This window comes from Zootoca vivipara, chromosome Z (genome assembly GCF_963506605.1).
Source record: "Zootoca vivipara chromosome Z, rZooViv1.1, whole genome shotgun sequence".
Taxonomy (NCBI): domain Eukaryota; kingdom Metazoa; phylum Chordata; class Lepidosauria; order Squamata; family Lacertidae; genus Zootoca; species Zootoca vivipara.
The window spans coordinates 31255872-31283810 of NC_083294.1; the positions used below are offsets into that span (position 1 = coordinate 31255872).

The 27939-nt window shown below is 45.6% G+C and overlaps 1 protein-coding gene across 6 annotated transcripts in view; it reads right to left on the reverse strand.

The window, feature by feature from the left end:
* DRP2 (dystrophin related protein 2) overlaps nt 1–27939 on the reverse strand; it is a 61449-nt gene that overhangs the window by 17691 nt on the left and 15819 nt on the right. For 4 of the 6 annotated variants that reach the window (XM_060270457.1, XM_060270458.1, XM_060270456.1 and 1 more), the window contains exons 3-13: nt 12926–13059; nt 12092–12248; nt 10989–11109; nt 9305–9573; nt 8690–8836; nt 7375–7453; nt 6090–6150; nt 5273–5334; nt 4396–4470; nt 3113–3314; nt 1676–1761 (exon numbers count right to left, since the gene is read on the reverse strand). In XM_060270457.1, coding sequence (XP_060126440.1) covers nt 1676–1761; nt 3113–3314; nt 4396–4470; nt 5273–5334; nt 6090–6150; nt 7375–7453; nt 8690–8836; nt 9305–9573; nt 10989–11109; nt 12092–12248; nt 12926–13059 — 1393 coding nt within the window. Of the gene's footprint in view, nt 1–1675; nt 1762–3112; nt 3315–4395; nt 4471–5272; nt 5335–6089; nt 6151–7374; nt 7454–8689; nt 8837–9304; nt 9574–10988; nt 11110–12091; nt 12249–12925; nt 13060–26560; nt 26861–27939 lie in introns of those variants that run through there. The other 2 variants (XM_060270459.1, XM_060270460.1) reach the window with 2 other exon arrangements.

Here is a 27939-nt window from a genome sequence, read left to right on the forward strand (position 1 = left end):
AAAAAAGCTCAACATTTTACCTCCTCCCTGAAAAAGCTCAACAACTTTGACCTGAACCCCAAAAAAGGGGTTCGACTACGTCAGACCAACACGGCTACCTACCTGTAACCCCAAAAAGGGGGTAGTTCAATGCCAGTTTTTAACTCTGTGAGTAGAAACTGCAATCTACTCACAGGGCATATTGACTTGAGAAGTGTGTGTTAGTTTCACATTAAAATGCCAACAAACTTGCATTTCTACAACTATACCTGTAGTAAAGATATGCCCTAAAGCAGTGGTTTGAACTTCCTATCTCTGAGTAACCTTTTCAAACCAACCACCAAAGCTGGCTTTGCCATCAGGCAAATTGAGGCAGCTGCCTCAGGTAGCAGAAGTTCCCAGTCCTGTGGGTGCACCTCAGGTGGCACTGAAGTGGCACCAGTATCAGCTGAAATTGCACCCGAAATTGCACAAGATCTTGCAAGAAAGCAAGAAATTGCATAATTTTGGTAATATCTCGCCGAAATAAGGCAAGATATTGCCCATAATCGGCACTGATGGCCGCTTTGCCCCTGCGCCTATGGCAAAGGCAGCAGGGCAGGTAGAGAAGTGGTGCCAACGGCAACAAATATGGCAGCAGAGGTGGGAGCAGAAGGGCAGGGCAAGGTGGCACTTCCTGTTTTACCTCAGGTGGCAAAATGGGATGCTCGGCCCCTGTAAACTAGTAAGCCACAGAACCCTTGCATGTTGCCAATTGCCTTCCACCCTGCAGGGGCAGATTCAGGGAATGGTTGGAAGCTGAGGAGTTGTGGCTTGATTTTGATGAATGGGCACCGGGGAAAAGGGTGTGTGTGTTGGAGACTGGCTTGGAAGAAGGGATCAGTGATCTGGGGGAGCCTTTAACAGCCAGGAGACGAGAGTCAGAGGCAGGAGAAGCTGCAGGATTGGAGAGGGGAGAACAGGTGCAGGAGGAGGGAGAGATAGGTCAGGCTGGTGTAGAGTCAAGGGCTTCCACATCTCCCCATCCTGCCCCTAGCTCTCCTGCTCCGCTGTCTCCCAGGACCAGAAGAGGACTGAAGTGGGAGGAGCAGAAGCTTACACGCAGGCAGAGTCTCCACCTGCTTGGGTGCCGCTTGGGTAGGGGAGATACATAAGCAGGGGCAGATCCTCTCTGTCACAGCAACTGCACACCTAGGAGTGGCTGAGAGACATAGGACTGGTGGTCCTGCCTTTTCCTAATTTGTAAGTGTACTTTAGACAACGAAGAGCTAATTCATCTCTCTGGACATTCCTCACCTGTCAGCACTGTGATAGGCAGGAGGGAAATAGCTGGTCTGCTTTAAAACTCAGTGGAGCACTGTGGAAGCCCTGGTCCTTGGAGCAAGGCAGGACTGGAACCGAGAGGGTGCCTTTTCTATCATGCAGAATGGCATGTGCAGGACTGTTTTGTGTGCAGGCCTATTCATGCAAGGAACCCATGAAAGAATGCTCTCTCCTCCGCTGCAGGAAACAGGAGCTTTGTGAGCAATATAAAAGGCTTCCTGCCATATTTCCATCTGTGCAATACTGGAAGGGATGCAGGCAGGTGAGTTGTGATGCAGCTTTGACTCCTCCTGCACTTGCCTCTCTCCACCTTTCCAAACCTGAAAGCCTCCCACACTCTGGTTTCATCAACCATCTCCCCCGGATGACTCACATTGAAATTTTTCCTTCACCTCCGTGCCACACAGACATGCTATGCCTGTCTTGAAGGAGAGAGCCCGCATCTTCCCGCTGCGTCCACTGGAAGACAAAAGGCGCAGGGTGAGTGGGGTTGGGGGGAAACCTGGAAACCCCCCTTTTTTGGTTCAGTTTACAAGTGTCCAATTTCTGCACAGCAGAGGAGACTCTGTAGTGGTTTCCACCCAACAGTGCTGGCAGAACCAGGCCCCCCAGAACAGGCCTGCAAAGGCATGGTGGCCCACTGGGAGCTCAATAAAAAAACATGCATTTCCAGCCTGCAACTGCAAAATCAGGATGCGTACATAGCACCTTGCAGGCAACAGTGCATAGCTGGTGGCCTGTGTCTTGCTTGGCAAACCCAACCTATAAAAAAACAGGCTTTTCCTTGCAATGCCACATCATAGCCATCCAGACCTTCATTGACAGAAGCCTCAGTGGAGATACCAAGCAATCCAATCCACCTTTGCCCCTGAAGACACTGACTTTATGAATATTCATGTTTAGAGGCAGTCTGCCTGCTTTTATCAGGTGCTTGGAACACAGAACAACCATCTCTACAATACACTGCTTGTGGATTTCCTATCATAATCATCATTTTGTTGCTTTTTTCAGAAAGGTGAACTCAAAGCAACTTACAAAAACAAACATTTATGTAGGAAAATTGAAAATACCCACAATAATTCATATAAAAGAACAACCCCATCCCATTAAGACAGGATTTCCCAAACTTGTATCTCCAGCTGGTTTTGGACTACCAGTGCTCAGGGATGATGGGAACTGTAGTCAGGGCCGTCTTAAACGCCCCTGCCGCTGTGGTGCGCCAGATCTCTCCGGCGCCCTCCCGCCCCGTTTCCCAGCGCAGTGGGCGGGTGGGCGCAGCGGCGGGCGGGCAGGCACAGCGCGATCTCTCTGGCGCCCTCCCGCCCCGTTTCCCAGCGCGGTGGGCGGGTGGGTGCAGCACGGCTCCCACAGGCGCAGCTGCGCGGCGGACCAGCCGCCACCGGGGGTCTACCTAGAGCCGGGCCTGACTGTAGTCCAAAAACAGCTGGAGACCCACGTTTGGGAAACCCTGCACTAAGAGAGATAAGCAGGAGATTAAAGTCAAAGCCCTGGGAGGATAACAATATTCAGATGCCTAAAAACAGATAGTCATGGTGCCTGCCGTGACAGCATCCCACAAGTGGGGAGGACCCACTGGCAAAGCCCATTTTCACGTTGCCACACTCTGCACCTTCCTAATGAATTTTTATACCCCGAAACTGGTTTCTAAGCAGTTTACAAAGTATAAAACCAGTTACGCAAGCATTAAAATACAAGCTTCTAATATTAAAATACACAATAAAACAATCACATTAAAACATTACTAGTCTGCTAAGGCATCTCTTATTGGTATGGATGCCTTTATGGGTACCTATCGAAAACATTGAGCAGCCAGTTCAAGGTCATGTCAACGCAGAGGGGGACGTTCACCAGGATGCCTCTTTCCTCCTCGAGCCGCTCGTAAAGGGCGGTCAGGCAGTGGATCACCTCCACCACATCCATCACGTGGTCACTGGGCTGCAGCTCATGTTCACTGAAGACCTCCAAGGCTGTTGGTAGCGTCACCAAGTCCACTGTGGGGCCCAGAGAAAAGGTGGTCAGAAACAGAAGTGGGAGATGAGAAAAACCAAAAAACCCCAAACCTGTTATAGATTTGTCACAGGAAGCAAGAAAGGTTCTCTCCACTCATGACAAGGATAATCAGGGCTACAATTAAAAAGGTACGAAGTCTTTGAGTTTGAAAACAACTCAAGGCACAGCAAAATGGCGTCACCCATGATACCAACTAATAAAAAAGAGGCACCCTTTGCAATTGACAGTTGTTGTTAATTTCATTTCTGTACTTCCTTATATTTTTCAGTGTGTGTGTGTGGGGAGACTTCCGGCTTCCTACTATGAAATATTTCGAGATGTGTTAACATCCCCACTGAAACACTTAATGAATGGAATCCTCCCAGGAAAGCAAATACCAACATCATGGGAAAATACATATATTACACTAATCTCTAAACAAGAGCAAGATATACTCCAACTTAAAATCTATAGGCCGATTTCCTTATTAAACAATGATTACAAGATATATGCAGCTAGTATAATGGCAAAAAGAATGAGAGCAATTCTAAGAAATTTCATACATGAAGATTAAACAGGTTTCCTGCCATTGAGGCAGTTAAGAAACAATAATAGGCAAATATTGAATATAACTGAACTTTTAGAGAAGAAAAAATGGAAAAGAAACAACTTTAATGTTATTTGATGCAGAAAAAGCATTTGACAATGTTTCTTGATGAGAGTTATAGAAGTTATGGATTTTGGGACTGCCTTCACCAAAGCGCTAAAAGCCATATATACAGAACAATGGGCAAATATAACAATATATGGCAACCTAAGCAAGAAGTACAGTATGAAAAATGGTACTAGACAAGGATGTCCTTTATTGCCACTGCTCTTCATTCTAGAATTAGAGGTCCTGGCAAGAAAAATATGAGAAGATACAGGAATAAGAGGAATTCAGGTGGGACAACAAATACTGCATGTTTGTGTGTTGCTCCTTCATACATATTGTAGCTCCAGTTTATAGAATGTGAAAACTGGCCCTAATTAGGCAACACGGCTGGTACAAGAGGAAGAACAGGAGGGAATTATGGGGCTTACATCGCAAGGCCTTCTGTACACGGCGCAGTTTCATGGCTGTGCGATACGCAGAAAACTTGATGTTGTTCAGGTCAGCTGTAGATAAGGACAGAAAGGAAAATGAAACCACAGGCTGTCCTTTGCCAACTTGGTGTCCTTCACCAAGGTTGGCACTATTTCCTTGTCATTCTTGCATTGCCAACTTCATGCACTGCAAGTGCTTTGAACCTCAACTCCCATAAGCTGCAGGTGACATACATAGTTCTCTTCCTCCACATTTTATCCTCATACTGTAACTACCCTGTAGGTTAGGCTGAGAAACAGTGACTGGCTCAAGGTCACCCAATAAGTTTCATAGCTGAGCAGGGAGTTGAACTCCGGTCATCCAGGTCTTAGTCCTACAGTCTGACCACAACACCACAACTCCTGCGGTTCTTGTTACAAAATTGGACCGAGAAACACCCCCCCGTCCTTCACTTTATCCCAAAGTGAGGGTGCTTCCTGCCTGTTGCTACTATTGAGTGGCATTTAATCACATGGGGGCAAATTCATGTTATGAAATAGTTGATGGGGAGGTCTTGCACAAACGAACTCTCTTCCCCAAAAGACTTGACTTTTTACGATAAGGAAATTGAAGAGGGAAATGCACTGGAAAGTGGGTGGATGACACTTGCTCCGGCACAATCTCAACTAACCCAAGCAAATCAGAATAAATAGCCAACATTATCTGATCTCCCTGTAAATAAATCTGGATGAATGCTCAAATAATAGGAAGCACCCTGAGAAAGACATCACATCCAATGCAGAAGCTTCTCCCCCTCCCCCCACTGGCAGACTGTCTAGTAATCCATAACAATAGTTGTGATGCAGACCTTTCAGGCTTTAAAGTCCTTCTTACCCAGTGTCTGGTATAACTCAGTCATCTTGGGATGGTCCCAGCATGTTGTTTGAGCCTGGTGGCTGAAAAGATAAAGAGGTTGAGAGGAATTCAGTAACAGGGAGTTACATATTATTTACATGTGTGTTCCACATATAATTTTTTTTTTTTTACGAGTTGCTTACCGGTGCGACTGTAGACATTTTGTCATGGACCAATGGTACCAAATAGTATGGGAAATAGTATATGGAAAGAGAACCCGCACAAGTGACGCTGGCACAAAAGCCCACACATACACTAAGTAGAAAAATAGAAGCATTGCCTCCCCATGCACCCTCCCCCTCTTTTCTTCCAAACCTAACACTGCATGCAGCAGTAATGTCTCACAACAAATGAAACTGATCTATAGCAAACACAACTTGAAAAAACAGACCATGTACGTATTTTTTTTGTAAACTAAGAAATCTTTAATAAAAATTATTTTTTTTAAAAAAACAAAAACTGTAGACATCTTGTGTGATTTGGGATTGGGAGAAGGAATGTCCTGGAAAATCCCAGAGGATGCAGGTACGGATAAATAATTGTTTATGCTGATGTGCAAATCACAGCAATGCCAATCATGAAATAAAGCAATATGGTGGTTCAAACATGTGGGTGTTTTGGGGACCCCAGACTCCCACAGCGTCCCACAGAGAACTTACAAATCTTATTGACTGCAATGTGGGGGTAGGTTGTGGGTACGATGGTTGAATATGTGGCAAGAAAAACTGAATACTGCTCTCAGTCACAAGGGTTAGGACAATACCAGAAACTCATTCAAATGCAGTTGCACACTCACTTGATGTAGTATGGGACCTTATTGGGAGAAATTGCTCGTTCCCAGGGGACTTGGACTGAGGCTGCAAGAAAAAAATAGACAGAGGAGATGGACAGAAAAGGCTGATAAGCACTTTGCATATGATTTGAATGCCCCAATTATTTACCAGCAACTACTTCTATTTTCTAATCCTCATACCTGGAAAAACACAGTTATGCAACAAAGTTTTACTCAGAATGGACCCATTTAAATTAATGGATCTAAGTTAATCATGTTCATTAATTGCAATGGGTCTTAGTAGGATTTGCAATGGATACAACCCAAAATCCCTTCTTTTGGTTCCTATTTTTGCCTGTCTGGGCAAATGCCTTACTAAAATATTGTTGATGTGTGTTGTCATTCTTCAGGGTTCAGCTCCTTTCCCAGGGTAGCTAGAACAGGGATGGGGAAATATGTGGCCCTGAAGATGTTGCTGGACTCCAACTCCCATCATCCTTGACCATTGGCCATAAGTTTGAGAAAGCAATAGATGGTGCAGCTATTGCAAAGGAAATGAATGCATCACATATATCGCAGGCAGTACAGCTTTTAATTATGGACAGCAAACCGTGGGAAACCGTGGACTGAGTGGTCCTCACAAAACCATCTTCAGTATGAAGACATTCCAGCTGATTAGTTGCGCTTTCTCTCCAGATCGTCCATTCCATTCCACTTTTCCGTTCAAAATAAGCAACTAAATCATTGCCAGAAGAAAACTAGCAGGGAGTGGGTGGGGCTAAACCTTTTCCCCTGATAAGCTAGGGTATTTTTTTGTCTGTTTTTGTTTTTACTACTGGAGAGACCGTTTAAACATTAAAAATGGTATCCTCGAGGCTGGCAAACGGTAAATATTTTAAAGCAATTAATTAATTAATTATAATAACTGTATTAAGCATAAAATGTTGTCCCCACATCAGATTATTTTAGTCCCCTTGTCAAAGCTAAGGAAAGCTTTATTCAGGACTGTGGGAATGATAACCAGAAACGACGGCTAAAACAGTCATAAAGGAAGTTCACAGGCAAGTTGTTGTTGTTTCTTTAAGAAGATAAAATCTGGGCCCACTTCAAGTTTTGAAAATAAACCAAGCACATTTTAAAATCATTTAGGGGGGGTGAGACTTGTTTAACAAGCTTAGCAGTCTCAGGGCAAGTGAACAGATTCTATTGTCTCATTCAGCTGCACACATGAAACATGCTAAGGAGAAGGGAGAACATCTTTTCCCCACTAAAGTGACAATGCCTTCGGCTGTAGACTTTGTCTACGTACTTGAAAGGAAGTGCTGTGATCCTGGCCCAAAGTCTCGGTGGGCGTCCTGAAGGTGCTTCGACCGGTCATTGATGGAGACCTATGCAGAGGTTGGAAATATTAAAGAATTTTCTTTTGGGGGGGACATGTAGCCTTTCAGCTTGTCCAGCACAGAACCCAGATGTGCCTCCTATCTTTACAGAGCAGGCTATATTCCATCCACACAAACATCATGAGGTTTCTACACAAACACTACCCTCCACCCAGGCAAGTATAAAGTTCTACACAAATATAAAATAGAGACATGGATTGCCACTAGTACACGTGGAAATGATCTAGGGTTTTTAGTAGAGCATAAAGCTTATCCTGAATCAAGAGCGTGATGCAGCAGCAAAAAAAAAAATGCTAATGCTATTCTAGGCTTCATCAACAGAATATAGTGTCCTGAACAAGGGAAGTAATAGTCCCATTCTATTCTACCTTGATCAGACCACACAGTTTAAGAATGGAGACAAGCCATTCACCTGCGGAGCTTATAGCCAGGCCTGCTGTAATAAATAGCTGTGTAAGCCTTGGGGAGGCAGAGATGCGGGAAGGCATCAGAGGAGGAAGGGAAAGAAAGCGGGACAGAGGCCTGTGTTGCCCACAGTACCCCTGACCATCATTCAAGGCACCCCAGGATCAGTGACGGAGGAAGCGCTCAGGCACCCGGAGTGGCAAACATGACGTGCACCCGGGGGCAGGGCGTCGCTACGCAGCATGCATGTGCGGCATTGGTACGTACGACACACATGTGCGCTACGTAGTGGTTTGGTGGTGGCGGTGCTCCAGCACTGTATGGATGGTGCTGGGATCCTCTGCTCGTGGCTGCAGCGGCTGCAACCATGAACTGAGGATCACGGCACCATCCATACGGCTCTGGAGCACCGCCTTGTCACCCCCGCAGATGTGGCACCGGGAGCGCACTGCCCCCACCGCCCCCACTGCCCAGGGTGCCACAGCATACTGGTTGAATACCACTGTCTCAAAGGGTGACACATGAAGGATGGAGCAAGTTTTGTTTTCTCCAGAGGGTAGGATCCGAACCAATGGATTCAAGTTAAATGAAAAGAGATTATGACTAAACATCAGGGGTAACTTTCTTACAGTAAGAGCCGTTCAACAGAGGAGCAGACTTCCCTAAGAAGTGGTGGACTGTCTTTTGGACGTTTTTAAGCAGAGGCTGAATGGCCATCTGTCAGGTATGATTCCTGCATTGCAGGGGGCTGGACTGGATGACCCTCAGGACCCCATCCAACTCTAAAATTCTACAAGGTCCTTGTGTCTCCTCCCTCACCTGCAGCTGTTTCCAACGTGTGTTGATTTGTTCCAGGGCACGAGAGTTCTCCATGGACAGATGCACATCAGAGATAGCCAACTGATGTGCAAGGTCATTCACAAGCTTCACTGCATCTTTCATGGGGGACAGCTCCTCTTTGAACAACTGGAGATCCATCCCATCCCAAAGGAAAAAGAAGTCAGAAAGTCAGAAGGAAGGAAGGGGGGGGGAGAGCCAGCAACCAATGATCTTTGATTGTTTACAAATGGGGCTGAATGCACTCGACAACTCATGATGACCCAGCTCATATTGGAAGTGGTGGAAGAAAGCAATCAATCACAGACCTCTTAAGATAGATTGGAAGGTTGTTCCACTCACAAGTCCCTTGTGGAGCACTTTTTAAGTGCCCAACTTTTTAAGTGCCCAACAGCTCACTGGTGGTCAGATGTTGGTAACCACAGTTCAAGGGTCTTCGCCAGCCCTATGCTGAAGGATTGCACTTCATGGAACTGATAAAGTGGACTTTAACCCACAAAATCTTATGCGACAAATAAATTAGTTATGGTTTTAAAGTGCCACAAGGTTGTTTTTAGCAACCTCAGTGTCTGCCCACTCCCTCCCTCCAGGTCATACCTTGGTGGCCTGGATATGTTCTGGCAAAGAGTCGATGAAGAGATCTCCAATGGGCTCCCAAGTCTCCCTCACACTTTCAGCTTGGTTGAGGGTTGTGCTGAGCTCCTCCATGGTGGCCTTGATCTCCAGCAGCTGCTCCAAGGTCCTCTCGATGTGGCGGTGCTGGTCGACGCAGCGGGCAGTGAGCTTCTCCCACAGCTCACTGGCCACAGTGGCCTGTTTCCACACAAAACGACTGATGTTCTGGATCCGGTGTCTTGGGGAAACATCTAGAAACAGAGCAGGAAGAAGACTGAGGGCAACTGACCTGGAGGCTAAGCATGAGGACGGCAGCCCTGAGGAACTCAGAGAAGGTAGAAGCAGAAAGGCAAACAGGTATAGGCACTTTGTATTGCAGTTAAATGTTATTAGCACAACATCACCCTGATGTTTTGTGAGAGGGTGGTATATAAATACTTTTATGAATAAATAATAAATTGTGAAAGGGTGGGCTGGGGGAAGTTCAGAGGGCCTGCCTAAAGTTCCCTGTGCCTCTTGTCTACACCCAGGATTTCCCAAACGTGGGTCTCCAGCTGTTTCTTGGGCTACAACTCCCACCATTCCTACCTACCTATCAGGACCAGTGGTCCTGCACATGGGGAAATAAAACACTTGCGGGCATGAGCAATTCCACAACAACACACCTCTTTAACCTGGTTTTTTATACTTGAGATGTACATAAAGAAGGCTGATCGCCGAAGAATTGATGCTTTTGAATTGTGGTGCTGGAGGAGACTCTTGAGAGTCCCATGGACTGCTAGAAGATCAAACCTATCCATTCTTAAGGAAATCAGCCCTGAGTGCTCACTGGAAGGACAGATCATGAAGCTGAGGCTCCAATACTTTGGCCACCTCATGAGAAGAGAAGCCTCCCTGGAAAAGACCCTGATGTTGGGAAAGATTGAGGGCACTAGGAGAAGGGGACGACAGAGGACGAGATGGTTGGACAGTGTTCTCGAAGCTACCAACATGCGGGAGCTTCCAAACTGGTGTGCTCTGGTCCATGGGGTCACGAAGAGTTGGACACGACTAAACGACTAAACAACAACAACAACAATTTTTAGATCCAGCTTGCTTCTGTAATTTTATGTTGTTTTAAACTGTTTTTAACGCTGTGTTTTAATTATTGTAGCCCACCCTGGAACCTGGGGTGAAGAGCAGGTAATGAATTGTAATACCAATAGCAATACTAATGGTAACATCGACGACTCCAGTCTGGAAGACTCCAGTCTGGAAGCATGGTACCCCCCCCCCCAAATCTGACCACCTGACTTCCTTAATTGCTTTGGGGTGTCCCTGTCCATCCCATGTAGCTCATCACCACCATTTGAAAAGGGAATCGGTCCTTCCTGCAGCCTTGAAGACACCCATCTAGGAATGAGATTAACTTCTATTGTATCCTTCTGGAGGTCAGGAGTATATTATCCTCCAAATGCGCTCATGGAGTATTCAGGACAGGGAAGGATTATGGGATCTCTCCACGGGGACAAAGAAGGTCAGCAGGTCAGCCTGGAAGCATAAAAGCCATGTGCCAGTGAGCTAGCATTGCCTTTTGGCTTTGGCCCAGCAGAACGAGAAGAGTCTGTTTGAAAGCGCAGCGTGAGTGGACTGGGGGAAACAGCTAAAGTTATGTAGGAGTGTAAACCTTTGCTGTCGGAATTGGACTCCTCCACTTCTTCAAATGGATGCTGAGTGAGGAAGGCCTGAGCAGACTCCAGGACAGAGTAAATGTAGGGGCCCCGGGACTTCACCTCTTCCATAAATGCCTGTGCCAAGGAGAGAGAAGCAGGAAAGATTAAGGGAGCTGCAATAATACACTGCCTTCCAGCGCCAGCTTGAGGATTTGGGGGTATACCCTCAGGAATGTCACCCTCAGTGGACTCCCCCCAGCCTGAAAGAGGTGAGACTTCAAAGTGGGGTGAACTAACAATTCTCTTAGGCTGCCTTGAATTTTTATTTTTTATTTTGGTGCAAGGTGGCAATGGTAGCATAGTTCAGAGAAGGAGGCCCCCTCTGCTGGTCTCGGGGGCCCTGGCAAATGCCCAACCTGGCCAATCTTGCAGCACACTCAGCTGACACAAGGCCCAGGACAGGGGAGCTTATGTGCTTCCACAGATAAGGTGTCTGCTTACCCATTGCCAAAAAGAGAGGACAAAATGGATCTTACATACGATAATTTACATGTACAGATGCAAATTTAGAGAGAAATATTATAAAAGAGAACTAAAGTCCACCTCACCATATCAGGCAAGGCCCTTGCAATTGAAACCCCCCCGCTCTCCCTTCTTGGGGGGTTATCTATCTTTTAATTAGACTTGGAAGAGACAGCCTTTCAATACAGAGCACTCCTTCAAATAAAATTAGGTGGATGGTGCATGGAAACGTTTCCATGGTGAGCCCCTGGTTATGGAGTGTGATTTTATTGCAGGTTGGTTTAATTTGCAGAAGGTGACTTGAGGGCCTGTTAAGGTATAGGGCCCTCACTGCAGCTGCCCCAGCCAGCGTGGCTACCAGTCTGAGATGATGGGCTGTAGCCTAGCAGCATAATAAGAGTCCCACTGGATCAGACCAAAGGCCCATCTAGTCCGGCAGCCCAACAGATGCTCATGGGATGCCAACTTCAGAGGCATATTATTTCCTCTTATCCCAGTAGAGGTAGTTCGCAGACATTGTGCCTAATAACCATTAACAACTTTATTCTCTCTCCCCCCCCCTTTAATGCCGTGCTATGCCCTCTGGGACACTTACCGCATGCCTCTCCTTCTCCTGCTGAACCAAGAGGACGTCCCCACGAAGTGGCAGCTGGGCAGAGAGCTCCTCATCTTTTTGGCCGAGCCAGTCTATGATCTCCTGCAAGGGAATCTGCAGCTTGCTGCTGTGGTCTGAGAAGGCTTCCAATCGAGCCCTGGGGAAACGAAGGTGGGAAGCAGGCAAAGAAGAATGAGACCACAGAGATGGGAAGCGAAGTATTTGAAGCAGAATGCTGAGAGGGTGACAAATGAAACCATCTCGGGAGTATGTGTTTTGGATACTCAGAATTAAACCCTTCCCTCTGTCCATTGGCCGATGTCACAAGTGATGTCAACTGCCATCACTATGGCTTGAGAAAAATGGCTTCATGACCTCCCACTTCTCTTCCCTCCCTCCATTGGCTGTGAGAGATAATTCTCCCTCACACCGTCAATGCTTGCAAAATGCAGGCTTCTATCTTCCTCTCCCCTTCAGCTAATGTGGGATAGGGAGAAAGAAACCTGCGTTTTGCAAGCACCAAGCATAGGGCTAGCAACGCCCCTTGCATAGTGCTTCCCAAGCATCCAACAGATTTTTGACAGGTGGGCAGGACAACCTGTCTGCCAATTGTGTGACATCAAAACAACACTGTGAGATTGACAGGTAGGATGCCCCATCTGCTTGCCAAAGTTGGTTCGCAAGGTCCAGACCAGAGCCACAATGGTTTCCCACCCCTGTAGTGTCTATCCTCTCCCATGGGGATTTCAACTTTGTTCTTCAGTATCTGTCAGACTGGCTTCTGTAAGCCAAATGAAAACAAGGCACTTTGCCACACATCTCTCAGCATCTCACCGAAGGCTGTGCGATTTCTTTTTAATCTCATTCCAGCAGAGATTCATCTCAAGAGGCATCTGTGGCCCAATGGCACCATTCAGAGGCTTTTGGCTCACACAGGCTGGTGTAGCACCATCTTGGGCTGTTTTAACCTGAGCATAAACACAGAAAGCAGGAAACACTATTATCAAATGAAGAGAAAAGGCACTTGGTACCCACACAGCAAGGGAGCGCAGTAAATTTTTTATCCTATTGCTCCTCTTCTTTCCTTGTTGGGGAACAATTGTGTGGGAAGGGATGTATAGGGAGTGTTCTAAAAATCTATGATTAATACTGGGTGCTGCTTTATAAAAGACATCTTAGTTTATTAACCACCTGATTTTTAGTTACTCAACTGCTTTTCTTTTGTATTTACAGTATCATGAAAAACAAGAGAAAAAGGGGGGAATCATCTTTGTTTTGTTTTTTGCCTTATTAACCAATTTCATTAAGCAATTTTTAAAGCTCACAACGACAACAAAAATAGTGTGACAGCACTTGCTGTTGTGAGTATTAATGGATGTTCAATTCTTATTTATCAGCGGTAGTTGGGATTTTTCAATCAGTACATATTAGGGAAGGAGAAGATGGTAACAGTAAACAAGCACCAAATCCAATCACTATGATACAACTTGAAATAGTCATAGCTTCCCACAAAGCATCCCGAGAGCTGTAGTTTGTTAAGCGTGCTGAGAGTTGTTAAGTGACTACCTATCCCCCTGACAGCGCTCATCTTGCTTTATTGGCTGAGGGAGCCGGCATACAGCTTTCGGGTCATGTGGCCAGCATGACTAAGCCGCTTCTGGTGAACCAGAGCAGTGCACGGAAACGCCGTTTACCTTCCCGCCGGAATGGTACCTATTTATCTACTTGCACATTGATGTGCTTTCGAACTGCTAGGTTGGCAGGAGCAGAGACTGAACAACGGGAGCTCACCCCGTCACAGGGATTTGAACCACTGACCTTCTGATCGGCAAGCCCTAGGCTCTGTGGTTTAACCCACAGCGCCACCCTCTGAGGGGAATAGGGGGTTGCTTAACAACTCCCAATACAAACTACAGTTCTCAGGATTCTTTGAGGGAAGCCACGACACTTTAAAGTGGCGCAATACTGAATAGTGCAGATGGGTGGGGTGGGGAGTGGGGTAACTGGTGATGGGAAAGACACAATACCTTGTAGAGCTACTGTCAGTCATAGAATCAAAGGACAGTAGAGTTGGAAAGGACCATGAGGGTCATCTAGTCCAACCCCCTGCTATGGAAGAGTTTTCCCCCCAGGGTTAATTGTATCTGCCTGGACCTTTCATGTGTTAGGTGAATGTGATAACTACTACACTGTGGACATCAGAAGTGAGAAACCTTCAAAGGAGTCTGTGCCCATTCCCAGTGCAGACCCCAGCTGCATCTTCCTCTGCCTCACACCTGATGTCAGGTGTGGGGTAAGTGGGTGTTATTTGGAGGAAATAGCTTTACAGGTCTAGTTAGGTTCCCTAGGAGACTCTTGAGAGTCCCACGGACTGCAAGAAGATCAAACCTATCCATTCTGAAGGAAATCAGCCCTGAGTGCTCACTGGAAGGACAGATCCTGAAGCTGAGGCTCCAATACTTTGGCCACCTCATGAGAAGAGAAGACTCCCTGGAAAAGACCCTGATGTTGGAAAAGATTGAGGGCACAAGGAGAAGGGGACGACAGAGGACGAGATGGCTGGACAGTGTTCTCGAAGCTACGAACATGAGTTTGACCAAGCTGTGGGACAGCGCCGTCTTAAGCGCCCCTGTCGCCATGGTGCGCCGGATCTCTCCGGCGCCCTTCCGCCCCGTTTCCCGGCGCGGTGGGCAGGTGGGCGCGGCGCTGCTGCGCGGCGGGCGGGCTGGCAGGCACAGCGCGATCTCTTCGGCACCCTCCCGCCCCGTTTCCCAGCGCGGTGGGCAGTTGGGCGTCGCGCGCAGCTGCGCAATGGACCGGCTGGCCAGCGGGCGGGCGCAGCTCGCGGCGCCCTCCTGGCGGGCCGGCGCCATGGTGCCCTGCGCCACCGGGGGTCTACGATGAGCCGGCCCTGCTGTGGGAGGCAGTGGAAGACAGGAGTGCCTGGCGTGCTCTGGTCCATGGGGGTCACGAAGAGTCAGAAACGACTAAACGACAACAATAACTACTACTACTACTACTCTTGGAGTAAATGGACAAAAAATCTGGACTAGTAGGAGGACACTTTCTATGTATGTAAGTGGGATCTGCAACAGAAGGTTACAGTGTGGAGTGTTGTTATTGAGAGCCTTCCTGCACAATGCCTCATTCTATTTCCCCTCCCTCCTAGAGCAGTTAGCATTTCAAGCCCATTGTGCCTGCTGGGGTCGCCCTCCATAGCTTCCTCTCGCCACTCCTTTAAATGTTTTTTGGTTGGTTTTTTTTTTTTGGTAATTCTGTAAATTCTGGAGTTCCCTCTCTAGCCTTCTGATACCTCCCTCTTGGGCCATTTTGTGGTGCCATTTTGGCTACATAGCAATCAGCACTCACACTTGAGCATTGCAAATACAGGGAAATATAGTGGGGGGGGGGGAGAAGAGAGGGTAAAATCACAGCTGGCTTTCTCATAAGGAACCACTAGAGGGCAGAACCTGGCTGGGCTGGTCACTCACAAACTGCCGCTTTTGCTCTGTTCTTGCTCCTGCATCACAAGGATGGTTTCTGACTTGTCTTTTATTTTTTTATGGACTAGAATCTTGGTTGTATACCAATAGTCTTTTCATGGCAGGAAAGCACAGTCTGGATCTCTTAATACATAAGGCATCGCTATTGGGATTAAGTGATCCTAAGCATACAAATTTCTTTAGGGTGCAAGAAATACTTTATTAGATTGGACCAAGCTCTGCACAATAAACCATTCTTTGCAGGAATCTAAACAACCACAGATAAGAGAACATCCCTATATTAGCAATGCAATGACAGTCCACAATCTAACAGAAAATTCCCCCTACTCTTTTTTAACTTCTGAGGGTTAAATGCCCTCCTCCAACCAACTACCAGGCATGTCCAACAGGTAGATCGTGATCTACTGGTAGATCACTGGACACCTGTGGTAGATCACTGGTAGATCACTGGCTTCCCCCCCAAAGAAACTCAAGAACTTTGGCTCCCCTAAAAAATGCTCAACATTTTAGCCCTTCACCTCCCAAAAAGAGGGCTTTCCTCCCACCTCAGAAAAGCTCTACAACTTTGACCTGAACCCCTAAAAAACGGGGCTTTCCTCCTCCCTAAAAAAAGCTTAACAACTTTGACCTGAACCCCCCAAAGGGGGTAGATCACTGCCAGTTTTTAACTCTGTGAGTGGATCGCAGTCTCTTCGGAGTTGGCCACCGCTGAACTATGTCAAAGTTGGGGAATCTCTGGTTTGCTAGTCAAACTTGAACTGCCAGGAGTTCAAATTTGGCACACAAACCATGGCCACCTGGCTCCTCACACAATAGCCAATTCCAATCAGTTTATTTCAGCTTTAAGCTCATAGAACACACAATAGCATATCAGGAGCATTAAAGTGTACCCCTAACTGTGTATTGGGGCAAGGGAAAGCAGGCTTCTGCTGACTGGAAGGAGAGCCAAAGCCTGCTTGGGAACCACTGGACAAGGGATCTGGGCAGGTAGGCAGGATATCACAGCATCATGTGATTGGTAGATGGCTTGACCTGCCCATCTGAGCCTGTTGACCTGCAGGGATGGAGCCAGATAAGGATCTGGTCCATAGAGTCATAAAGGTTCCCCACACCTGAACTGAGCAATGGGAATGGGGCCCATAACACGTGCTATTTCCCAATGTCATCAGTGGGGACTTTCCATTTATTCTGAACAGGATGCATCGGACAGCTGCATTTCAACTGGGAGCATGGCAGGGACAAGGGTGAAACCTCACTCCTCTGAGTCCTGGTCCTGTTTCCAAACAACAGTTACACTGCACTTAATTACATTATTAAAGCCATATAAGAGTCTAGCCTTGTGCCAACTTAAAAGACTTACATAGTGCAGGACTTTTGGGCTCAGACATTGTGTCCAAACGTTTCCCCCCCCCCATTTTGATTAACTTCCAGCCTGAAGAAGAGTTAAGAAAACTCAAAAGTTGGCTTTCTGTTTGGTGGTATTTTCATCAATAGGACCAGTGCTTTCCCCCCTAAAAATGCTTAGGGGTACTCTCAATTTCCTACTCATATTCAAATACTGCCCCTCATTGAGGCCAAACTTGGATTCACAAAATGTTTAGGGATATGCGTACCCCTGCCTCCCCCAAGAAAAAAAAAGCACTGCATAGGACCCCTCCAGGCAGCCCATTTAATCAGCTTTCATCCTGATTTGCATGTGTGAAGCTTATGCTGAGGTTAGTTTATACCTGGTCTTTATTGAGCATTCATCCTGATCTTCTTGTGGGGTGTTGACTCTGCTCCCTGTTAATCATTTGTTCATCCTGCATTTTCCCCATCACTTTCCACAGATGTCTTTTTTAAAAATAAAAATTAAAAAGTGGGTTTGTTGTGCTACTTTAAGCTACTTTAAATCTGCCAACCTAAAGTTCTGGTATGTGCTTTAATCACTTCTACAAAATACTGAAAGTCTGGAGTCAACCTCTAATCAGTATATTACCCTACGGTTCCAAAAGTGTCCCCCGCCCCCTCGCCTTCCCTTCATGGACCAATATACTGTAGTTCCCCACACCTTCCCTTTCACTGTATCCTCATTGCAACAAGACCTGTTGAATTTCTACCAGTAACTCAGATATTAAAGGCACAGGATATTCTTTCCGGAGACAAGCCGCTGGGGCATATTAAGACCTGAACAATTTGGAATCAGTTACAGGTAGGTAGCCGTGCTGGTCTGGTGTAGTCAAAACAAAATAAAAAAATTCCTTCCAGTAGCACCTTAGGAGACCAACTACCCGGTAAGTTTGTCTTGGTATGAGCTTTTGTGTGCATGCACACTTCTTCAGATACACTGGTACAGAAGTCACCAGATTCCCACATATAGTGAGAGGGGTGGGGCACCACTCAGAAGGGTGGTGGGAAACCGGACTGTTTATGACTGCATTTGGTCTTACAGGAAGAATTTACAACTGTTTACAGCTGCAATTTGTCCCACAGGGAAAGCGAGGGGTGAGATGGCTAAAGATAGCTTTATCATGTATAATGAGATAAGAACCCAATGTCTTTATTCAGACCAGGTCTCTCCATGGTTTTAAGTTTGGTGATAAATTGCAGTTCAGCAACTTCTCTTTCCAGTCTATCCCTGAAATTCTTTTGTAATAAGACAAGCTACTTTGAGATCTTGTATAGAATGTCCTGGGAGATTGAAGTGTTCTCCTACTGGTTTCTCAGTCTTGTGATTCCTGATGTCAGATTTATGTCCATTTATCCTTTGGCGTAGGGTTTGGCCTGTTTGTCCAATATATAGAGAGCTGAAGGGCACTGTTGGCATTTGATAGCATTTGGAACCACATTACCTGCAAGACTGCCTGTCCCTGCAGAGACCAATCAGATCACTTAGATCAGGGTGGTCCAATGCATGACCCTCAATGCCTTTTTCTTTTTTTGGCAGCCCTCAGTAACATGCCCTGGCCCACACCAGTCCTTGTGCTGCCTTCCAAAAGCCAGTGGGACAAGGCAGTGCGCAGCCCACAGGCCTTATGTGTCAAAGTACTCTTGAAGCCCACTTGGTATGAAAAGTTGGGCTGCCCTGACTTAGATCATCTGGAGAAATTCTACTTGAGGCATCACACCCCACAGAGTACGAGAGTACAGTGACCCCAAAACAGGTATTTTCCACTGTTGCCCCTATAATGTGGAATGCCCTTCCCTTTGTCATCATGAAGCAACAACCATTGCTTGTTTTGGATGTCTTGTAAAGACTTTATTTTTTGCGGAGGCTTTTTCCCTGACCTGTAAGATTGGACCCTGTTTTATGCATATGAATTCCCGAAATTGCTGCTTTATTTGCTTGTATATGGTTTTAATATTGCTTTATTGGTATTAGGGTTGCATTGTTGTTTCAGCGGATGTTTTCCTGTTGTACAAAAGTGCATACTGCTTAGATTTTTTTTTTAAAAAAAATACTGAGTGGTTTAGAAATGCTTTTAACTAAGTAAGTAAATGAATAAGACTACTGAAGCATCTGAAACTGAGGCAAGGGAAAAAATGGAACATACTTCTGACATTTAAAAAGAGAACAGATACACTTGTTCTATTTTAAGAGAGCAAGGATTCTGGATAGCAATAACAAATACAAAATAATGAATCACTCCCAGAAGAGGCATGACTCTTCCATCCTTCTTCAAATGAAACTATAAAAAGACTTCATATGTTTCCTTAAAAATGCCCCAAAATATGTTTTCTTAACTAGATGTCTTTCAGACATATGAATTATTTTTGATACCCAAAATATGTATTTCATGATTGAGCAAAATGGTATGATCAAGGTCTCAAGCAGATATAAAAGCATTCTGTTTCTTTTCGTCTGTGGCCAATGGAAACTGGAACTGCAGAGATGTACAGGTTTTACATTGGTGTTGTTTTTCACAAAGCACAAGAGTGTTATAATAAATAAAACTTACAGCAGTGAATTAATAGTAATCATTCATATCCAATCTGCTATTGGTTGTATGAGCATCCAAATGATGTTGGTGACTTTGGTGATGAAGATCTGCCAGAGTCCCTCTTTACCTCTTTCTGCACCAGTTAACATTTAATGTATGACACATAGAAGCAGCAACGAAATGTTGCAGCGTGAATGGCTCCTGTTCAGGGTACTCCAATCCATCCCCTCATTCCAAACAATCCATTAGGATTCTGTAACCACTCTCAATCCCCACTGAGCTGTTTTTTAGGATCCACCCTTGGATTGCTCCCATTTGTTTTGTACTTCTGCAAGTCTTGGTGATCCCCCAAGTCCAAGCCTGCTGAGATGTTGTTTGTTTGTGTGTTTGTTTGTATGTGCATGGATGCATTTATGCCTGCATGTGCACACACCATTTTAGCTATACAAACAGCCACATGGAAAGCCTGAACATCAGAAATAGTAATACCTGAGTGGGATCTGCAACAAAATGCTGCAGTGTAGAGTGCTCCTTGTTCAATGTTCCATTCACTCCACAAAATCCTCTCCCCCTCCAGTTTTCATTTCCACCCTTAACGGTCTGCCTTCCAAGCCCACTGAGCATGCTCAGTTTTCCTTGGACTTGGGATGTTTGGCGGATCTCCCTCTTAGGATTTTATTTGCTAAATATTTTTTCATGCACTTGCAAACCCAAACCTGCTGATGTTCTGTACATGGGTGATGCTGTTTTGGCTATTTAAGGACCGGCACTCAGAGATTGGAAATAGCTACAGTATGCTGGGGGTCAATAAGTGTTTAAAGGTGGGCCGATGAAGCTGCACACAAACTGAGATTTGAGTGAGCAAGTGTCAGGACTGGGAGACTCACATTCAAACCCAGCATGCATGGCCATGGCACCAAAATGGGGAATTTTGTGGGTAGTTGGGCACCCAGGGTCCCAGGGAGTTGTCACCTATATCTCTTGGCTTAACACACTTCACAGGGGTTGTTGCAAGGAAGAATTAAGGGCTTTATTTGGAAAGAGACAGAGAGTATACCACCTTGATCTCCTGGGAGTATAGGAAATTGCCTTATGCCAAATCAGACTCATTGATCCATGTAGCTCAGTATTGTCCAAACTGACTGGCAGTGATTGTCCAGGGGTTTCAGTTGAGTGTCTCTTCCAATTTTACATCTGCGCATGCCTGGGATTGAACCTGTGGCCTTCTGCATACAGAGCAGATGCCCTTCTACTGAGCTACAGCATTTCCTTGCAAAAACCAGTATAAATGTGCAATTAAAAAAACAACCAGCATCCTTGGCAACATTGCACGGAGCAGCATCTTGGATCATTCTTGGACATGTGCAATGAGAATTGCAGTCAGTGAGCCCCTGCGGAGGTGCTCAAGGTGGCTTTAAAAACATAAAAGCAAGAATGACTCAACCATTAAAATATAAACCATCAAACTTAACACCAGGAAGAAAAAACCACACACCAAGAAAACACAAAACAAAACACAAAGTGAAGCATCAGTAATCAATACAGTAAGGCAGCAACAGAATCAAGGGTTTCTCCATTGTTGATGGGGCTGCTGTTTGTAATGATTTTGGATTATAGATTCCCAGTACACATGCCAGGAATTGGGAGTCTTGGGTGAGGCCCTGAAAAATATAAAGCAACTCTGAAGGCAGAAGTGTTTCTGAATTTGTACAGAATGCATTACTCTTGCTGCTGAATAACCACAGCCTGATCTCAGTACAGCTGGAGTGACATGATTAATTGATCATAGATTAATAAAAATGGATAAACACAAAGCAATTAGCATAAGAGTATGGAAAGTTTCACATAAAAGCAAAAAGGTAATTCTTACTTTACCGTCTTGTGTTCAAATTTGTATTGATGATAGAATTCAACTACTTTTTAAAAGTAACTTAGGAAAAGTTACTTAAAGTGTTAGATATTACATTTCCTAGAGTGTATTCCAGAGTGTGTTACAAAATGTGTTATATACGGTATAATAGCACAATCCACAGATTCCATCTCTCCAATTCAACAGGGACAAATAAAATCATTAAATGGAATTTTCTTAAACCAGCCAATTAGCAAGGCAAGGGGCAGAGTATTAAAAATGGAGAAGCATAAATTTGTGTATTAAAGTGAACAAGCATGCTTTTGTAAACAGCTAATGTTTGCAAGTGCGAAACTCAGGTAATACCTTAATTTTGGATATAAGAAGAGTAGAGAGCAAAATTTAGCCTCTGCAGTTTTCAGATGGTGCAAAAGCTAGATCTGTTAGCCTCTAGGTAACAGAGAGAAGGGTTATACAGTAATTGCCCAAAGAGATACATCAGGTAGGTTTTCCTAGGTAAAAGCCAAACCTTCTGGACAGGCTTGGGCTCTGCTTAGGACTGTTAGATATCCTGAGTTTACAGACAGATTAGAAACAGACTCTCAGCATATTGCAAAGGAGATGAAGCCAAACCCAACAGGACATACATGCCTCTCCTAGCAATTTAACCAAATAGTAAGTTTTATTAGATTACAGGTTTTAGTGTGACAAGAGTTTGGGGGGGGGCAGATTGTCCCTTTGCTTCTGGCTCCTCATTACTTCCATCTGCCTAGTGTCCCTGAGAAGGAAGCTATAATCAGTGGGGTAGCATGGGTTGCCAGAGCCCGGGGCAAGGAAAGTATGTTTGGCACCGCCCTCTGATAGGCTGGAACAAAGGGGCAATAGCTCGGTGACCTACTCAAGTGGCAGCAGTGGCACCCTATAAGTGTCAAGCACAGCGGAGAGCAGGATATAGGGGGAGGTTGTTGTTGTTGTTCAGGAGTGGGTATCTTTCTAAAGCTCATGCAGAGGGCGCCCTAGCAACAGGCCGTCACTCAAATCCACTCCTCAGTCCTTCCTTCATGATCATCGGAAGATATTCTGTGTGAGCAGGAGGGTGCGCTGTTTTTAAAAAATTATTGTCTTATTTTTTCTTTTGGAATGTTGTGCCCCTAAGAATTTTGCGCCCAGGCAATTGCCCCTATGACTCACCCATAAAAAGGTTTTTAAAAAGGGTAAAGGACTCCTGGACTGTTAAGTCCAGTCAAGGGTGACTATGGGGTTGTGGCGCTCATCTCACTTTCAGGCCGAGGGAGCCGGCCTTTGTCCAGACAGCTTTCCGGGTCATGTGGCCAGCCTGACTAAACCGTTTCTGGCGCAACGGGACACTGTGACAGAAAGCAGAGTGCATGGAAACACCGTTTACCTTCCCACTGCAGCAGTATCTATTTGTTTAGTTGCACTGGTGTGCTTTCAAATTGCTAGGTTGGCAAGAGTTGGGGCAGAACAACAGGAGCTCACTCCAATGCGGGGATTTGAACTGCCAACCTTCTGATCAACAAGCCCAAGAGGCTCAGTTGTTTAGACCACAGTGCCACCCACCCATGCTACACCACTGGCTATAATCCAGGAACTGTATATCAAACCTTGAAACCTTGCTATCTTAACTTCTCATTTAAAAAGTAAATGCCCAATAAACGCACAGCCTGCTGTGGGCTATTTTGTCCAACTATTTATCTGCAGCATTTATTGGGGGGTGTATTGAGCAGTTAGCTTAAAGGCCAGGAATCACTGGATCAGGCTTGGGGAAACACTGCCTGAGGGTGAGATACAAGCATCTTTCTATCTGCTCATGATGCCAGCTAGGGAGGGAATAGAGATTCATTCCTGCTTGCATTAAAAGGGGAATTTTTCACTTTCTGAAACAATACTGCCCTCTGGGTCCTCTGGGAGGAATATAAATGCAATGATAATAATGATAAGTGGAATGGAATGCAGCCAACTTTTGAAATCTGCATTTCTCCAAACTTTGTGATACAGTTCTGCAAGCCAAGTTATGTGTACAAAAGAAGTGAAAATAACATTAAAAATGTGTCTCCTAGGCAAAAGTACACACAGAAATGTGTGTATTCTTATGTTGAAAGGGACTTTATATAAAAAAAGAAGTCATGCTGATGTAGAAATGTGGAGAGCTAAAGACTGGGAAAATGAAAAAACAAAATGGCCAGATTTGCCCATCCCTATTTTTCTCCATGGTTCCATTCCCTCTCCTTGAGTCTGCATCATACCCTCCCCTCCAATGTCTTGTCACAGTGTTTGCCTCTTACGCCACTGAATCAATACCACAAGCCTTCCTACCACGGCTTGGAACACCTGGAGAGCTGGTTTCAAATCCCTCCTCAGCCACACAGTAGGGTGACCTTGGTCCAGTCTCTATTTCTCAACTTTAACCTACCTTGCATATTTGTCATTAGGATGAAAGGGAGAGAACATACGTTCACCACCCAAAGTTCCTTGGAGGAAAGGCAGGATACAGACAACAATTACAAATGACTAGATTTATTAAATAGCTAGAAGCCTCAGATCTGTTGCTATTCGGAATTCTAAGAAACCAAACATGGGGTGCAGTTTGGAAATTCAGTTGCATCCAAACATAGATGAAAACCTGCTACTTGATCTCAGGAACTATCATGCAAAATTCGAATGTGTTATCTTAAGAGGTGTCCAAATGCAAACAATTTTCCAAATGTATAGTAGAACAGCAATACTTCTACTGTTGCTGCTGCTGCTACTATTGCTACTATCTCCCTCCAATATACCACCTGCAGAGGAACTGTCTTATGCATGCAAGCCCTTATGCCTGGTTTTGCAAAATGCTATTGTGAATTGACATGTGTTGCTGATAGGTTATCTTTTTCCTTCTTTGAGCTGTTATGGAAGAAACTTAAAAGCCAATAAACTGTGCATAAAAAGTTCAAAGCAAACTCACAAGAAAGTCCCACCAAGTCCCACAGAGTTTACTCCCAGGAAGGTGTGTACAGGTCTGCAGTCTCACTACGGAATAATGTTTGCTTAGATAGAAGTCCCACTATGCAACTCCCCAGAAAATGGTGAACTGGATTGCAGGTGACATTATCTGTTGAGCTCACTGCTGCAGAACAAATTTCCTTGATGGAGAAACCCACATGCTTTGAGACTGACTTATTTAAATTAGAATTGCCTCTTAGTGGTCCTGCCTCTTTCCTATTGTTGGTGTACTTCCCCCTTTCTGATTTCTTAACACCAGAGGTGGGAACCATTTTCAGCCTGAGGGTCACATGCCCTTGCAAGGAAGATTCCAGAGGCGAAAGTGGGCAGAGTATTGAAACTCTTATCTATGTACACCAGTTTATATATTCCCAGCCGTGCGAAAATCAGAAGTTTCCATAAACACACATACATAACACTCCATCCAGGGAAACAGGCTCAAGCACACTGTACTGGCTGGGGGATGATAGAAGCTGTAGTCTAAAACATCTGTAAGGTGCCGGACGGTGGACCTAGGACCTTCTGCATGCAATGCAAAAGTGCTCTACCGCCTAGATATGTCACTTCCCTGCACATAGAAAACTAGCATGTCAAGGGGAACTTGATTCTCTGGCTGGGGTGGAAGCAGCTGCCATATTGGGGCAGGCTGTTGCCTTCATGTTCTGATGATGGGCCTCAATAAGGCATCTGGCTGGTTGGCTGGCCACCATGAACTGTGGAAGAAAACAAGCCCCCCTTGGCCTTGCTCTTCTTCATTTTGGAGGCTCCAAGTACTGTATATAGACTGCATACCTTGAAGATAGATAATGGAGACATGGATTTCGACATGGTTCCACCCCACCCCCCCAAATCAAGAGTGGCTTGTGAGCTTCCCAGTGGCACTTGGCCAAGTTTTGCTGGAAGCAACTCCAATCAGGTCCAGCCAGCTTTGCCAATGGTCAGGGATGATGGAAGCTGGGAGTCCAACAACATGCTGAGGGTTACAGGTTCTCCAGCCCAGGTCTAGATGGATCTTGGCATCCAACAACCAACTCTCATACACACACACAGCAGCTTCCATTTTTTGCAACCCGCTGCTGACATTTTCACTAAAGAAAAACACCACTGTGACTTTATTTGTGCTGGCCATAGTTTCTCCCTCTGACTAATTAGCCATTAGTCCTCCAAAGCGATGTAGCATTTACTGCCTTCCATTAGAAGGCATCAACCCCAAGGGCTTCAGGAATAGCATACTCAAGCATCATAATGCTCTCCGCAGAAGGGCACCCTAAGGGAGCATTGTTGTTGGGGAGGGCAAAGACTACTCAGCAGCAATATTCCGTGGTCTGTTAGAGCAGAAACAAAAACAAAAAACACAACCTGGTGTGCGGCTGGGTGAATTCTCCAGGAAAATCTCTTTTAACACAGATTTGCTTGTAAAAATCCATGCATAGCATAATTACAGTGTCCTCTTGTTTTAATAAATCCGCAAATCCACAGGATGGCTTAGGAATTATATGGAAGAAATTCAAGTGTTAAGTATCGCATCTGGCAAACTAATTCTTAATATTTTGAGTCTTAAATTTTTTTAGTGAAGAAACCTTTTAATGTTTTGATTGCTTTTCTTAAAAAAGAAAAGAAAAGAGCTGTGCTAAACAGAATCTAATTTCAACTGGAAAACTCTGCAAATCTGCAATACCCAGTTAAACTTTCTGAGAAGCATCAATTCTGAAAGGGTGCAAAATTACGCACCTGTGCTAGGGAGCACATTGCAAGTACAGCAGGAGCTCATGCGCACACACACACCAAACAGTGCAAAGGAAACTTAAAAAGATGAGCATTATAAATCATTCATGCCACAGCTGCTGCATCTCACGATGCCTTCACATTGGGAAGCTGGTGCCTTTTCATGCGCTGATTCTCACAATGCTAAAGTAGGTTAGCCTTGCTCTGTCAGCCAGGAAGAACGTTTAAAGTTGGAAACCCTAAGTCCAGGAGGGGAAACCCCAGCGGAATCTGGGTCTCTTTTAAAGCAGCAGCTTGCATTAGAGTCACAGCAGAAGACAACTCCACAGGGTCCAAAATCTGCTGCCACGTGGAGCCGAAAGACAGCCCAAGCGTGCAAAGCTTGCACAAGAAGTTCACAACACAGCAAGAGCCAAAATGTGAAATACACCCACCCACCCACAGACACAGAGTTAGACATCCGAACCTGAAACAAAATCTTCTGGGATGGGGGAATCAGTTGTCTCCAGCTCAGCATCAAAACTCCAACTGCTCTCTACTGCAGGGATGTCAGGCTGGCTAATTCACTCCCACTCTGCCCAGATCCATGTGAACTGCTTTATTTTTAGATCCATGCCTGCACTCTGCCTTTGCAGACAGCTCTCCCTTACCTGGGCAGACACGAGGATCCCCAGCGGGCCTCCTTGGCAGCTCCATGGGAGAGCATGTGTTGTCGACTGGCACCCCTCCCAAAGCCATCCAAAAGGGAGATAAAGGAGGGACCGGGAAAGCAGGCAGGAAAGGGAGGGGAGTGCAGGAAGGAGTGGTTTGCTACCCTCTCTTTGCTGACCCCCTAGGAATCTTGCAGGGGGGTGGCAGCAACAGCCACCCTTCAGGCTGTGAATTGCAGCTTTGTCCATATGGAATTCCAACACTCTCCAAACCACTTGATTCTCTGGCTGGGGTGGAAGCAGCTGCCTGCGTGAGAGGGAGGCTGAATGTCACAGGCAACCTCCTGCCCTCCCAGAGTGGACTTGTGACAGTAATGCTCAACTGCAGCAAAAGGGTCGAAAGATGAGTGCCCCCTCCCCAAGATCAGAAGAGTCACCTTGCTATATGGATGACCCAGTGTAGGCCATGCCTGTCAGATTCCTCCTCCTTGGCCTCAATGCTTACCCTTGTAGAACTCAGTAGGGAGGATGGGGGGGGGGGCTAAATTTGACTTGTAGGTTCTGCCTGTCACTGTCTCTTGTCTCTACCACTGCTGGTATCCTTGCCTTCTGTCCCACCAGTTCTAATGGGCTCCAGCCACCAATGCCATGGAGTCTGTTTTCTGATGGGAACCGCTGTGAAACCGGTGTGGAGGAAAGATCTTTCTTTGGAGATTGGAAGAAGAAGAAGAGAAGAAGAAGAGTTTGGATTTGATATCCCACTTTATAGGGGTGGGACCAGGCATTCCCTGGCTGCCAGTCTTCCTTAGAGACCAAACATACTTCCCGACTGTCACTATTTCCAGGTGGGATTCAACCACACACCAGCAAATCCAGGCTTCACAATCAACATTGATTTGTTTCACACTTGCACAATAATTTCACATAATCCACCACAGCAAATCTTTATCATTTTTGCAATAAAGGAATTGGCAGAAAAATGTGTAGGATAATCAGGAGGGGGGGGAGGGAAGATGCCATTTTTATTATGCATTAATGGTGACATACTCGTAATGTTATTGCGGGAGTTGTAGATGGTTGCGCTTTCAAAACTGTTCGTTTCTGCAACAGTTCCTGTACGGACATATTGCTTCATTTCCAATCAGTGCATGTTCTGTAGCTTCCTGATGAAATCCTGCAATTTTTCATATCACAA